Source organism: Vombatus ursinus, unplaced genomic scaffold (assembly GCF_900497805.2).
Source record: "Vombatus ursinus unplaced genomic scaffold, bare-nosed wombat genome assembly UNPS02014770.1, whole genome shotgun sequence".
Taxonomy (NCBI): Eukaryota; Metazoa; Chordata; class Mammalia; order Diprotodontia; family Vombatidae; genus Vombatus; species Vombatus ursinus.
The window spans coordinates 24,942,704-24,955,717 of record NW_020954548.1 but is presented as its reverse complement, the minus strand read 5'-3'; the positions used below and the strand labels follow the sequence as shown (position 1 = coordinate 24,955,717).

The 13,014-nt window shown below is 38.0% G+C and overlaps 1 protein-coding gene across 1 annotated transcript in view; it reads right to left on the bottom strand.

The window, feature by feature from the left end:
• Positions 1-12,493, bottom strand: part of ERMP1 (endoplasmic reticulum metallopeptidase 1) — a 48,309-nt gene extending 35,816 nt beyond the window's left edge. Inside the window, exons 1-3 of the mRNA XM_027862774.1 lie at positions 12,174-12,493; positions 10,159-10,460; positions 135-262 (exon numbers count right to left, since the gene is read on the bottom strand). Of these exons, the coding sequence (XP_027718575.1) occupies positions 135-262; positions 10,159-10,460; positions 12,174-12,493 (750 nt within the window). The remainder of the gene's footprint in view (positions 1-134; positions 263-10,158; positions 10,461-12,173) is intronic.
• Between the last annotated feature and the right edge of the window lie 521 nt (positions 12,494-13,014).

Genomic DNA, 13,014 nt, shown 5'->3' with positions numbered 1-13,014 from the left:
CATTCACCCATTCACTTACTCATAGTGCTGCCAGAAAATAGGCAAAAACATTCCATCTTTCTTTTGCACACAACTTTTTTCTCTCAAATAAAAGACATTTAATCAAGTCTAGTATTCAAAACAGTGATAGCTACTTGCAAGACATTTTCTTCAGCTCCATTAAAGAGGAATATGACAGCATGTTGTAAGGCTTCTGACGATGTTGACAAAACTCGTAAGATTTCGAGCATCACTGAACAGCTAACTGCATCATCACTGGCACCTTTGGAAAAGAAATGATAGATCTGCAACATGAAATGTGTTTCTAAATTGCTGTTTTTATAGCCTTCATAACCTGATCCTACATGACTACAAATGAAGTTTAACTAGTCATTTCTCCCACTGTTTATTCTACTGGGACCACCACATTTAAAACACACTTCTAATTTCTTCCCATTCCCAATGCCACTACCCTGGTTCAGCCTCTCATTATCAGCACCCATAGTTTCTAATCCATCTCCCCACCCTATACAGCTTTGCATGATATCTCTTCCGTATTCTATACTTCATCAAACTTAACTACTTGATATTTCCCTAGTCTTAGAATGTCCTCCATCCCCCTCCCCCATCCCTATTTCTACCAGTTAACATCCCAGTTAACAATTCTTATCATTCAAGACTCAATTAAAAAACTGAGTCTACCATGTTAAAATTCCTGATCCATGGACTTCTCCCTACCCCCAGCTGGAAGTAATCACCTATCAATTCACTTGGTACATCATAGACACTTCTCTCCTGTATTAGTCATTAATACCGCATCTTATCTACCCCTTATAGATTTTAAGTTCCCTGAGGGTATAGACTCCTCTTATTTTGAATCTTCCTAAATGATTACAAAAGTACTTTGTACATAGCATAACCCAGAGGAGGGGAACCTGTGGCCTTCTAGGTCCTTGACTGAATCCAAGTTTTACAAAACCAATCCTTTTATAAAGGAGATATGTTCTATGAAGTTTGGATTCAGTCATAGGGCCACACTTGAGGACCTAGAGGCTGCAAGTTCCCCACCCTGGAATAACCTAATTAAACTGCTTTGTTAAATTTATAGGTGCTATATGCTTTCCTAATAGATAACTTATATAGACATCTTAAGATTTAAAGCTTGCAAGGGCCTTTGGGATCATTTAGGTCTAATAGTTCCCAACCTGTGAATCACAGCATTATTGTCAGGAATCCAATAATTCACATATATACCAAGCACTGTCATTGTGATTTCCATTTAGCTCCCACAAAATAGTTTTAAAATGTTACTTAATTCAAAGTTGCTTTTGGCCATCACATATTTTCTCTTACCAACAAATGCTAATGTTCTAACTACTGTCACATGGAAGACCATAGTTTTTTATACTGAAAATGAATCTTTATACTAGATAAGACCAATGCTCTCCTCTAGTCATTTTACAGATGGTAAACCAGAGGCCAGAGAGGTGGTAAACACAGAGGCAGAAAAGTTGAGCTTCAGGATTTCAGCAAAGTGTTTTTTTCTGGCTTTGAATCCAGCGCTTTCAACTAACTCTAACACACTGAAAACGAGAAGCAAGGAACTGTAGATATTCTCCAAAAATGAATCGTCTAACCAAGAAGGGACCCTCCTTCAAGGTTTCAATATTAATAACATAAAGAAAACACCACTTTAAAAAGCCCTAAACTAGGGCATCGTAACCTAAGGTCTACAGATTCATTTCTTTGTGGGAGTTTTTTTTTTAAATGTGAATAACTGCATTTTCATATATTTTCCTTTGTAATCCTTGGTACATTATGCCTTTAAAAACATCATTCTGAATAGTCCATAGACTTCATCAGACATTGTCAATGGGGTCTAGGACACAAAAAAAGGTGAAGAATTCCTGCCCATAAGTAATATTGGTTCTCTTGGACCCAGTACAATCTCAAACAACAAAGTTATCTCACAGACTCAGACTGTTAGAGCTAAAAGAGTTTAAATCATCTAAACCAATCTCCTCCTTTTCACAAATGAGTAGTGAAGCACATGTATATGAGTGGATATAGTCATGATTAACAGAGGCAGCAAATAGCAGAGATGGGACAAACTCAGATTTGAATCTAATAAAACAGGCTTACTAATGTCATTATTTTCGTTGTTGTTCACTTATGCCTGATTCTTTGTGACTTCATTTGGGGTTTTCTTGGGCAAAAACACTGAAGTGGTTTGCCATTTCCTTCTCCAGCTCATTTTACAAATGAGGAAACTGAGGCAAACAGAGTTAAGTGACTTGCCCAGGGTCACACAGCTAGTAAGTGTCTGAGGCCAAATTTGAACTCACAAAGCCGAGTCTTCCTAACTTCAGGCCTGGCACTCTATCCACCGTGCCACATAGCTGCCCAAATGCACTGATGAGCAGAGCTTGAAAAAAAAGAACAAGATTTCTTAGAAAGCAAATACAATTTCCAGATAAATCTGGAAATGACTGTGATTAAAAAAAGGCATAAATATAACTTTAAAAAAAAATGCTGTCACTAACAAACTGAAAGCCCAAGAAAACTTCAATCATCAGAATCATCATGTTGCAAATGACCAAAATGTGAAGTTTTTCTCAACACACTGATTTACAGTGATTTACATGATGAATTTTTTAAACTCTTTAATCAGAGTAATAATAATCTTTTACATAGGCTCAAGAAGATACACAGTATAGCTATTCTTAGCAATACAATGATCCAATGCAATTCTAAAGGATTTATGATGAAAAATGCTATCCACCTCCAGAGAAAGAATCGATAAGAGTCTGAATGCAGATCAAAGCATACTATTTTTACTTTCCTTATTTTTCTTGGGTTTTTTTTTTTGTGTATTCTCTTGCTACATAGCTAACATGGAAATGTTTTGCATGACTGCGTAAGTATAATCTATATTAAACTGCTTGCCCTCTCAAGCACATGGGAGGTATGAAAGGGAGAGAATTTGGAGCTCAAAATTTTTTTAAATATTAAAAATTGTTTTTACATGTAATGGAAACAAAATTTATTATTAAAAAAAGGCAGCTAAGCTCTAATACAACATTTCTCAAACTATGGATCATGACAATAATGGGATTATAGGAAAAAGGTCTAAAGCAGAAGTGGGGAACCTGCAGCCTCAAGGCCACATGCAGCCCTCTAGGTCTTCAAGTACAGCTCTTTGACTGAATCCAAACTTCATAGAACAGATCCCCTTAATAAAAGGATTTGTTCTGTAAAATTTGGACTTAGTCAAAAGGCCATATCCAAGGACCTAGAGGGCCACATATGGCCTTGAGGCTGTAGGTTATCCACCTCTAGCTAAAGTATAAGAGACAGTGAATATTTAAAATAACTAATCCAACTTGGAGGCCAGTAATGCTAAAGAAAAGTACCATAAAAGTGCAAACTATTCAAGGGGTAACAAAGGAGAATGAAGATGGGCCATGAGAATTAGCCCTAATAGAAGCAGAGTTGTAATGGACCCCAGGGACCATCTGGTCCAACACTACCAATTAATTGTCCACTCCCCATCCCACCTTTTAAAGATAAGAAATGGCCCCAGGCACATGAAATTATTTGCCTCAGGAAAACTTAAAGAGTTAATAAATAAGCAGGAAAATCCATATTCAAACCAAGATTATCTAGTGACAAATCCAAGGCTCTTTTCTTAATACATTAAGTCTACCAATGATTAAATGAACAAACTCGCATCAGATGGATTATTATTCGATAACTTCAGCTCCTTTCAAACAGTGCTAGGCCCTCTCTTTGAACTGTCTCAGTATCTTACGAGAGTTGTCCTTAACTTCTACTACTTGTCCTGACACTAGAACTCTACCTCTGCCACCCCATATTTTTGGTGTTCATTATAATGGAGGTAATTTTGATAGTGATGGGTAGTTATCATCTTTCCTATGGAAGGTATTTTTGAATGCTTAACTCCAAGGAACTGATGAAATGAAAACATTTGCGAACTCAATCTAATGCATAGTATATTGATGAAATAGTTAACTAGAAGAGAAGAAAGGGATATGCATTATTAGTCACAATCAGCCATTAGGTTTAGATATTTTCCAGAAATTGAGAAGGGATCCTCTCCCCTCACCCCAGGCCACAGTAAGTGAGGAGGGGCATTGATGGAAAATGTTACAACATAAAAGAGTATCTATTTTTATAAGTTAATATATTAAATTAAGTCAGGAGGCTCTGAATATCATTCCCTGCCCTGACACTGACAGTTTGACTTCACTTCATCAAGACTATAAAACGAGCCTAACCATAAGATTTAAATGAGCCTTTAGTTTCTTAAACAATATAAAAAGTAATAACAACTATCATGATAGAACAGAACTTTATATACATTCCAAATTAGCAAAACCTCCTAACATCTACCTAAGCTACCAATTTTAGCTGTTACAACCCATGCTACAGTTTTAGAGTCGACAGCAACCTAACTACAGCTTGAGAAGAAACAGTTTATTGAACTATACTTGCTTCAGTAATGATGACACATTATGGCAACAGAGTCCAAGATATTTATAAGGCATTACTGGACTGGATTATAACTAAATTAAGCTAAAAGCAATAATGGAGGAATTATCTTTTTTGTATATGTAGCTCTTACAAAAACCTGAAACCATCAAATACTAGATCAAGTTGTACCACATACTAAGCTCAAACTTTGTAAAAGTTGCTGTAAGCAATGTTTTGCAATAAAAAAAAGAAAGAAAAAAGCAAACAACTAATTATTTAAAAGGATGAGAGAAAAGGAAATTTTAGAAAGGTTATACATGGTGAAGGGATGCTCAAAGTAAAATGGTCTGATTTTTTTTTTAAATAAAGCTTCAACTGATTCCTTCTTATACCAACAATCCCAGTGTCTTAGATGAAGCCTGAGATAGCTCAAATATCTTTTCAAGACTCAAGGAAAACAGGATAGTATAGAGACAGCTAGCATAATGGACAGAAGTCCAGCCATGGAGTCAATAAATACAGGGTTCAATTTCTACCTGATATACATTGGCTTTTGGAATACCGGCAAGTCACTAACACTATCAGTGCCCCAGGCAACTCTCTAAAGACTTCAAGTTATAATTGATTTGCTGAGGGAGTTTCCATACTTTGAATTACTCTATGGAAGGGGCAGCTAGGTGGCAAGTAGAGAGAGCACCTGCCCTGGAGGAACCGAGTTCAAATCTGCCCTCAGACACATGATACTCATTAGCTATGTGACCCTGGGCAAGTGACTTAACCCCGACTGCCTTACCAAAAAAAAAAAAAGAAAAGAAAAAATGAATTACTCTATGGAGATAAAGTCAAAAGACCAAATAGAAAAAAAAGTTTGTGGATGTAGATGTATGTGTAAATGAGCTTGGTATTTAGTAGATGTCACTTTTCCTTTAACTTTAAATTTGAAATACTCCCACAAATAACGTCCCTTACACCAACAACCTGGAACCATAAGGCAGATAAAGATATATAAGTAACTGCTTTCGGTGAGTAACATTATTTTTAACAGGTATTACTTCATTTAGTAGGTATTTAGGAAGTATTGAGAAGCACTTTAGAAATACATACCAGTAGGTCTTTTTTAGGGCAGCTAGGTGGCCCAGTGGATAGAACACCAGGCCTGTAGTGAGGAAGATTTGAGTCCAAATATGACCTCAGATGATTACTAGCTGTGTGACCCTAAGCAAGTCACTTAAACCCTATTTGCTTAAGTTCCTCATCTGTAAAATGGGGACACACTTGAAAAGGAACTGGCAAACCACTCTAGTATCTTTGCCAAGGAAACCCCATGGATTTTGGGTCATGTAGAGTCCAACATGACTGAATAACAAGGTGTTGTCTATCTAAAGTTTCCACATTACAAATGCCTACTACATTATGCTAATATAATTTTTGAAGATGGTATATTTTGGAGGATTTGTGACACTTACTTTGGCAATTTATGACTACTGAAAGTCACATTATTGATTCCTTTGCACTTTCCACATAAGAATTTAATAAACATTTGTTGAATAAATGGTCCTTTAAACAGTATGGACAAATAGAATACAGCAGTATATAAAAAGAACAGGAATGCAAAGATAGTAAAATGCTATAAAATCAAAATTTTAAATTAAAATTGTACCTATTTATGTCAAAAACTAAAAAGTAATGGAAAGATTTTTTCTGAATACAGTATTATTTGAAAACAAGGGCTAAAATTACATATAATGGAGAAACAGAGACACTCACTCTTATTTAGAAATTATTAGAAATTTGATCAGACCCATGGATTTGTAAAAAATAGGGTCAAATCCCAGCAATGTTACTTACTACCAGTGGTTTCTTCACCTAAGGATATGAAAGGGTTAGACTAGATGATGTCTAAGGACCAGCCCTCATTCTGTGATACTATAACTACAATCCACATCTATTTGACAGTTATAAACATAATAATAAGCACGAAAAAAAACACTAAGGGAATAAGCACAAGCAACAAAAAGGCTAAAATAACTCTACTTAAGGGCCATATAATTGTATGTGCAGAAAGGCCAAAAGACTACAAAAAATTAATAGATGTACTAAGTTAATTTAGGAACACAGTAAGATACAATATAAGCCCACAAAAATGACTTACATTTTTATATATACTTAACAAAAATCAGGAAAAATCAAACAGAAATGTTATTTATATTAATGGGGGGGGGGAATGAATCAAATAATTGGGTACTAATCTACCAAAATATGCTTGAAATCTATATAAAAATAACTCTGAATACCAATGAACACCTGACAAAATTACATTAGGTAATTAAATTTTTTTGGAAAAACAAAGACAGAAGCACATCAAGGAAAACTATTAAAAAATCAAAAAGACTTGTTTTGCCACATTTTCTAATGATAATTTTATAACTACCTGATTTTTTTAAGCTAGATCAATGGAGAGAAAACCTAAAAATAAAATTAAATGTATAAAAAGATTAAGGATAGAGACTGGACCTGTGATTTCACTAATAAAGACAACTTCCAAATGGGAAAACTATCAAAGCAACTTAGTTCTGTATTGTTTCCTGGGGCACTAAGAGGTTTAGGGACAGCTAGGCTTACACAGACATGTGTCTGGCAGAGGCAGGGCTTGAATCCACCCAGATTAAAATGTAATTGGCAAATATTTATCAAAATAAATGAAAATCAATAGAACATAATATTAATCTATGGTCAATATGTGGTCAGCAGGGATCCTTATGTACAATTTAGTGGGCCACCATTTGTATTTGATTTGACATCACTACTCTACAACATTCTGCCTTGCCTAAAAATGATTAGTATTTAAAAACTCCAAGGCTACAAAACCACTAGGGAAAAAAAAACCAAATTCAATAAAAATTGTTCCGAAAATTATATAGCCATATACCAAAATATGATGTGCAACTCAAAACTCACCACATATTCTATGGTAAAGTCAAATTAAATCAGTATTCTAAATGTTTACACATATAAAAACTTCTATTGAACAAATAGAAGAAATTATTTAATATATAATCCATGGATTTGATTAAATAAAAATAACTACATTTGCAAAATGAAAAGCAATTTATTCAAAATAAAAAAGCAAATGAGTTATCTTTGCAGTAAGCATTTCTGATAAAAATATGACATCCAGACACCATGAGGGAATGATACAGATTTACAAGAGTAATATCCAATCACCAATGAACAAATGGCCAAAGGATTCAGACTGACAATTCTTTTAACACAAAAACTGTTAATATCATTATTTTTCAAATCCTCTAATAATTGGAGAAGTGAAAATTAAAACAACTCAGGGATAAAATCTGACACCTAAAATAGCAAAGGTAAGTAAAACTTATCAAATTCAGAGTTGGCAGGGTTGCAGGAAAATAAGTATGCTATCCCATTGCTAGTAAAGCTGTAAAATGGTGCAATCTTTTTAGAAAATAACCAGGCAACACACAATAAAAGTTACAAAGTTGATCACACCCTTTGACCAAGTGATCTCACTTGTAGGGCTATATTCTAGGGATGTTACCAAAGATTTGGAAAAAACAACCTATCTGCACAAAAATAGTCAGACCTGTTTTATTTGTGGTAACAAAGAAATGGAAATAATCTACATATCCAATAATTGAGGAATGGCTAAAAAAAGAATGTAAATAAACATTATTGTACAACAAAAGTGACAATTAACTGATGTAATAATTTAGTAACATAGCAAAGATACAAAAACACAAATGCAGAAAAATATGGAAAGATTTCTACAAAGTAATGCAGACAGGGAGAAAAAGAGAATTATACACTAATACCATCACCTTATTTAAAAAGGATAGCAGGAACAAAACTTTTTCAGTACCCAGACAAAGGGAAATTGGAAAGGTATATGAAGAAATTATAAGCGATATTTTTTTTAAATTTTTTTAATCAAAATATAAAGTTTGTAGTTTTGAGATTTTATTAGACATTTTATTCTTTTCTGGTTGCTGATATTTTCTCAGCTTCTTTTTAAACTTATAACTTTTCAAAACATACAAATAGTAGGGTATCAGTACAGAAATCCTAATTAAATTTTAGACTGGGGAAAAAAAATTTAAACTAGTGTCTAATTAAAACTTGGTTGCAAAATAGGCACCATTACATTTTTTTAAAGTGACTAAATATCTGGTGCTACAAGCAAACATAACATGCTTTGTACCACTCTAACAATTAAGCATTTCAAGAGAGCAACAGAGACTGTGTTTTCAAATGGAGACAGAAGACCACTTATGACCTTAGGCTCTTACATGCTCCAAACCTGTTTCCACTTTAGTCAAGTGAGGAAGTTGGGTGTGATGATTCTCAGATTCCTTCCAATTCACTATATTATTTACAAAAAATGCATCAACATTTACTTTCACTGTTCACCTCTTTAAGTATCACCTAACTTTTACTTCTCAAGCTATTCTTATAAAGGATATAGACCCAAGGAATGTTTAAAGATGTCTTTTATTATTTTGTCAAAGTATTTTCTGGGCAAGAACTACTAATCTGGCACTTAAAACAACATAGTACACCCAAGTGGAACTAAAGTCCCCAAGTAGAGGTCAGTGGCAACATGCCAAGTGAAATCAAGCTGACAAAGTACATTTCTGGAACAAAATGACATTCAATGCCTGACAGCACCAGTGGACAATGGGCCTGCTATAGCTACCGCAGAAAAAATATCAATGCACAAAGAGCAAATTCTTGGTTAATGCACAACTTTCTAATCCTCACATCCTCTAAAACAGCAAATACAGCAACAGAGAAAATCTAAATTGATGTCATTTTTAGGACATCAGCAAGGCAATTTGCTGATTCAAATTCTGATTCAAAATAAGAATATCCACGTCCATAAGTGGTAGTACAAGCCTATAATCTCTGCTTCTGGCTGGTATATCACTAAAGATTGGGAGCTCCGAGCTAAAGCAGAACAGGTAAAGGCACTAACAATGGGACTAATACAGTGAGTCCCTGGGAATCCTTGTCCCTCAGACAGTCCCAGGCTGCCTAAGAATGGGCAAAAAGTCCAGGTGTGGAACAAGCAGATTAAAACTTCTGGATCAGAGGCAGCTAGGCAGCGGAGTGAATACAGCACCAGCCTGGAGTCAGGAGGACCTCAGCTCAAATCCAGTCTCAGAGACAGAATACTCACTGGCTGTGTGACTCCTGGGAAGTCACTTAACCCCAACTGCCTCATCAAAAAAAAAAAAAAAAAAATTCTGTACCACTCAGTACTGGGATTAACCTCTAAGTGGGACTTTGAGATAGGGAGATTCGATTTCACCATCACCTCCCTCACCCTCAGCAATAAAGAAGAAATTAACACTAACCATGAAATGGACCACACAAATGGGGTTTTAGACCAAAGGTTCTTTACCTTTTTTTTGTGTCATGGACCCTCTCCATCTCAGCAGTCTCATGAAATCTATAGAACCCCATTTCTCAGAATAAATGATTGAAGGAAACGATAAATGTCAGACAGATATTAGTGAAAATGAATATGTACTTTTTTTTTTCTCGTACACGTTCATGGACTCCTGAAATCTATCCACAGACTCCAGGTTAAGAACCCCTGGTTTAGACAAGTGATATTCCCTGGGTATTTTAAAATAATTAATAACAGCATGAGCATACCTGGAGAACTTGCTACTGAGTCAAAATGACAATTGGACAGTACTGCATGCTGTGCTCCATTGCTAGGTTCCAGTTTTACTACAACATTGGTTATGTTATCATAATAACTAGTAAATCCTCCTAAGAAGTCAATGCTGAAGGACCCTGTTGGTCGTTGCACATCTACTGAAATCCTGTGAATGCTGCTGCTTTCAGCTTTGATCAGTTTAATCTGCTCCAAGAGGTAGTTAACTGTGAGAACTTCATTTTCTAGGCTTCCTGTAGTTCTGGGACCAATAGAAGTTATATGTTCAAGATAATTCCTACAAAAAACCAAAAAGAGTAAAACGATAAAAGATTTGCTAAGCTAAAAGCACCACAGTACTACAGAAAAAGCCTCATCTACCTATACAGCTTAAATAAGTATCAGTATTAAGGGGTCATCACTTTATCAAGCATATTTTGAAATACAAACTCCTATTAACATTTCACTTTTGGTCCTCATCACTTGACACTAGGGTTTGGAATCTAAAAAATTCTTTTTACAAACTCCAATATAATCAATTGTTTACAGTATGAACAAGTCAAGCAATCAAAAGCAATAAAAAATGTGTCCAAAAGTCATACCTACTAAGGGCTAGATAGTAACACAATACAACTTCTTTACACAGAGGGTGACTGATTCATGTGGTTAAAAGTCAAAATGACCTGTTCCTAGTGCACACAAATAACCACCTTACAGATAAAGTTGTATTTGGGGCAAAACTAAACTTTCGCAAAAAATAATTAGTTAAAGTATGCAGTTACACTCCCTTCCAAAAGATTATGATAGATAAACTACTTAAGAAAACAAGTTTTTTCTGCTTGGTGTACAAAGCACTTTTTAGTAAGGTAGTCTAGTGAAATGTTTTTCACATAGAATGTTTGACCTTTGTAATACATAGGTTACTATACTCTTAATTTCTGTTTACAACAGGATGCATGAGGAACTTTAGAACAACCAAGCCTACCTTAGTTCACTACCCCCTTTTCATCTCAAAATTAGCAAAAAAAACGATTTTATAAAAGAGTATATAAAACCATCCTTCTTCAATCCTCAATCTGACAGGGTTATGCTTTTTTAAAGAACCCAGTCACTTATATATAAATAGAATTAACTTCGAAAAGGAGAGAGGAAAATTAAAGTCATGTCTCTGAAGGACTAAAAACCATAAATGGCCTATGTCCCCAATTCCTCCATTTATTTGCAGTATCAAAAGCTGGATGGGAACTAGATAATCATCTAGTACAGGAGCGGACAGTGAAGTCCGGTGGTTTAGAAACATGCCCCGAGTTACACACATAGTAAATAGAATGAGTATTAGAACTGGGGAGCTCAAAAGGTCTAATCTTCTCAAAAAGGTCCGCAAGTCAACAAGCCTTTATTAAGTGATTGCTATGTGCCACGCACAGGGCTAAGCGCCCGGGATGCAAAAGGAAGAACGGTCCTTGCTTTAGGAGAAGATCACAATCCTACCGGAGAGACAACATAAAAACCATTATGCATACATCCCACTCCCACGTGCTAGCTGTCACTAATAAGAAACTAGTCTTGCAGCAGAGCAGAGGATGCAAAGCAGAGTTAGTCCCCAAAGGCACCATATTAGACTGAGCTTTCTTTCGCTCCCCAGCGCTTAGCACAACGCCTGGTAGCTGTAGAGTAAAAGCTTAATAAATGCTCCTTGGCGTGGCTTGAATTGAAAAAAGAAGACTCAGATAATTTAGCGCCAAAAGGGACCTCAACTAGTCCAAACCTGCTCATTTTACGGAAGAAACTGAGGCCCAAGGCGATTAAGTGACTTGCCCAAGGTCACCGAAACAGGAAGCGCAAGCGGGATCCAAACCCAGGTCCCCTCCGCTGGCAGATCCGGCACCTCAGTTCCACTGCAAGGACGGCAGGCTGGTCAAGCTGAGGAGCACTTATTAAACGCTTGCTGTGTGCCGGGAGCACGTGTGGGGGAGGGTAGGAGGAGGAAGGGGGACGAAGCGGCACCTACCGGGCTCGGAGCGCGCTGAACTCCGGGCGGGGCCCCGAGGAGGTGGGCAGCACGAGCTGCCGCAGGGAGAGCTGCACGAGCAGCCGGAGCCCGAGCAGGTAGAGAAGGAGCGCGAGCGCGGCGCGCGCCTCCGACAGCCCGGACCCCGCGGCCCGGCCGCCGTCGCTCCCCTTCCGCGCCCAGTCCCGGGCGCTCGCCCCGAGGAGCGGCCCCTGCTGCGAGGCCTCCCGCTCCTCCTGCCCCGGGGCGGCCGGGATCCCTCGGTGCTCCCCGCCGACGCGAAGCCGCCTCACGGCCGCCGAGTGCGAGCCCCACTCCATGGCGGCGAGCCGCCAGCCCCGTGCCCCCTCTGCTGCCACCGGACCAACCGCCACTGCCCGCCCGCGCTCCGGCAGCCGGGGCAGCGCCTCCCGAGGAGCGGACGGAAACTGCACTGGGACAAACTTGTGCTGATTGGTCCTCTCCCTCCGGCCGCCCTGAGCCCGCCTCCTTGGGCGGAGGGAGGCCCGCGGGAGGGGGCGGGAGGGGGGCGTTTGGGGAGGCCGCTCAGGTGGACCGAAGAAATTTCCAGAATGGAAAGTCAAGTCACAGGACCTTCATTGGAACCAAAAGGAAACTTTAGAAGGCATCCAGGGAGTGGACAGGGCTGAATGAACTATTAAAATAAAAAGGAAAATTCAGTCCGCCCTAACCCCGCCCCCGGCAACCCCCAGCAGATCGAGTAGGCTTGGCTCGGGACGGGCCTCTGGGCTGGAGTGAAAACGGAAAGTGGGCCAAAGGTAGCCCCAGGCTTCACCCTCCCTACGGAATCAAATCCCGGGCTCCCAACGCTCCAGCATCA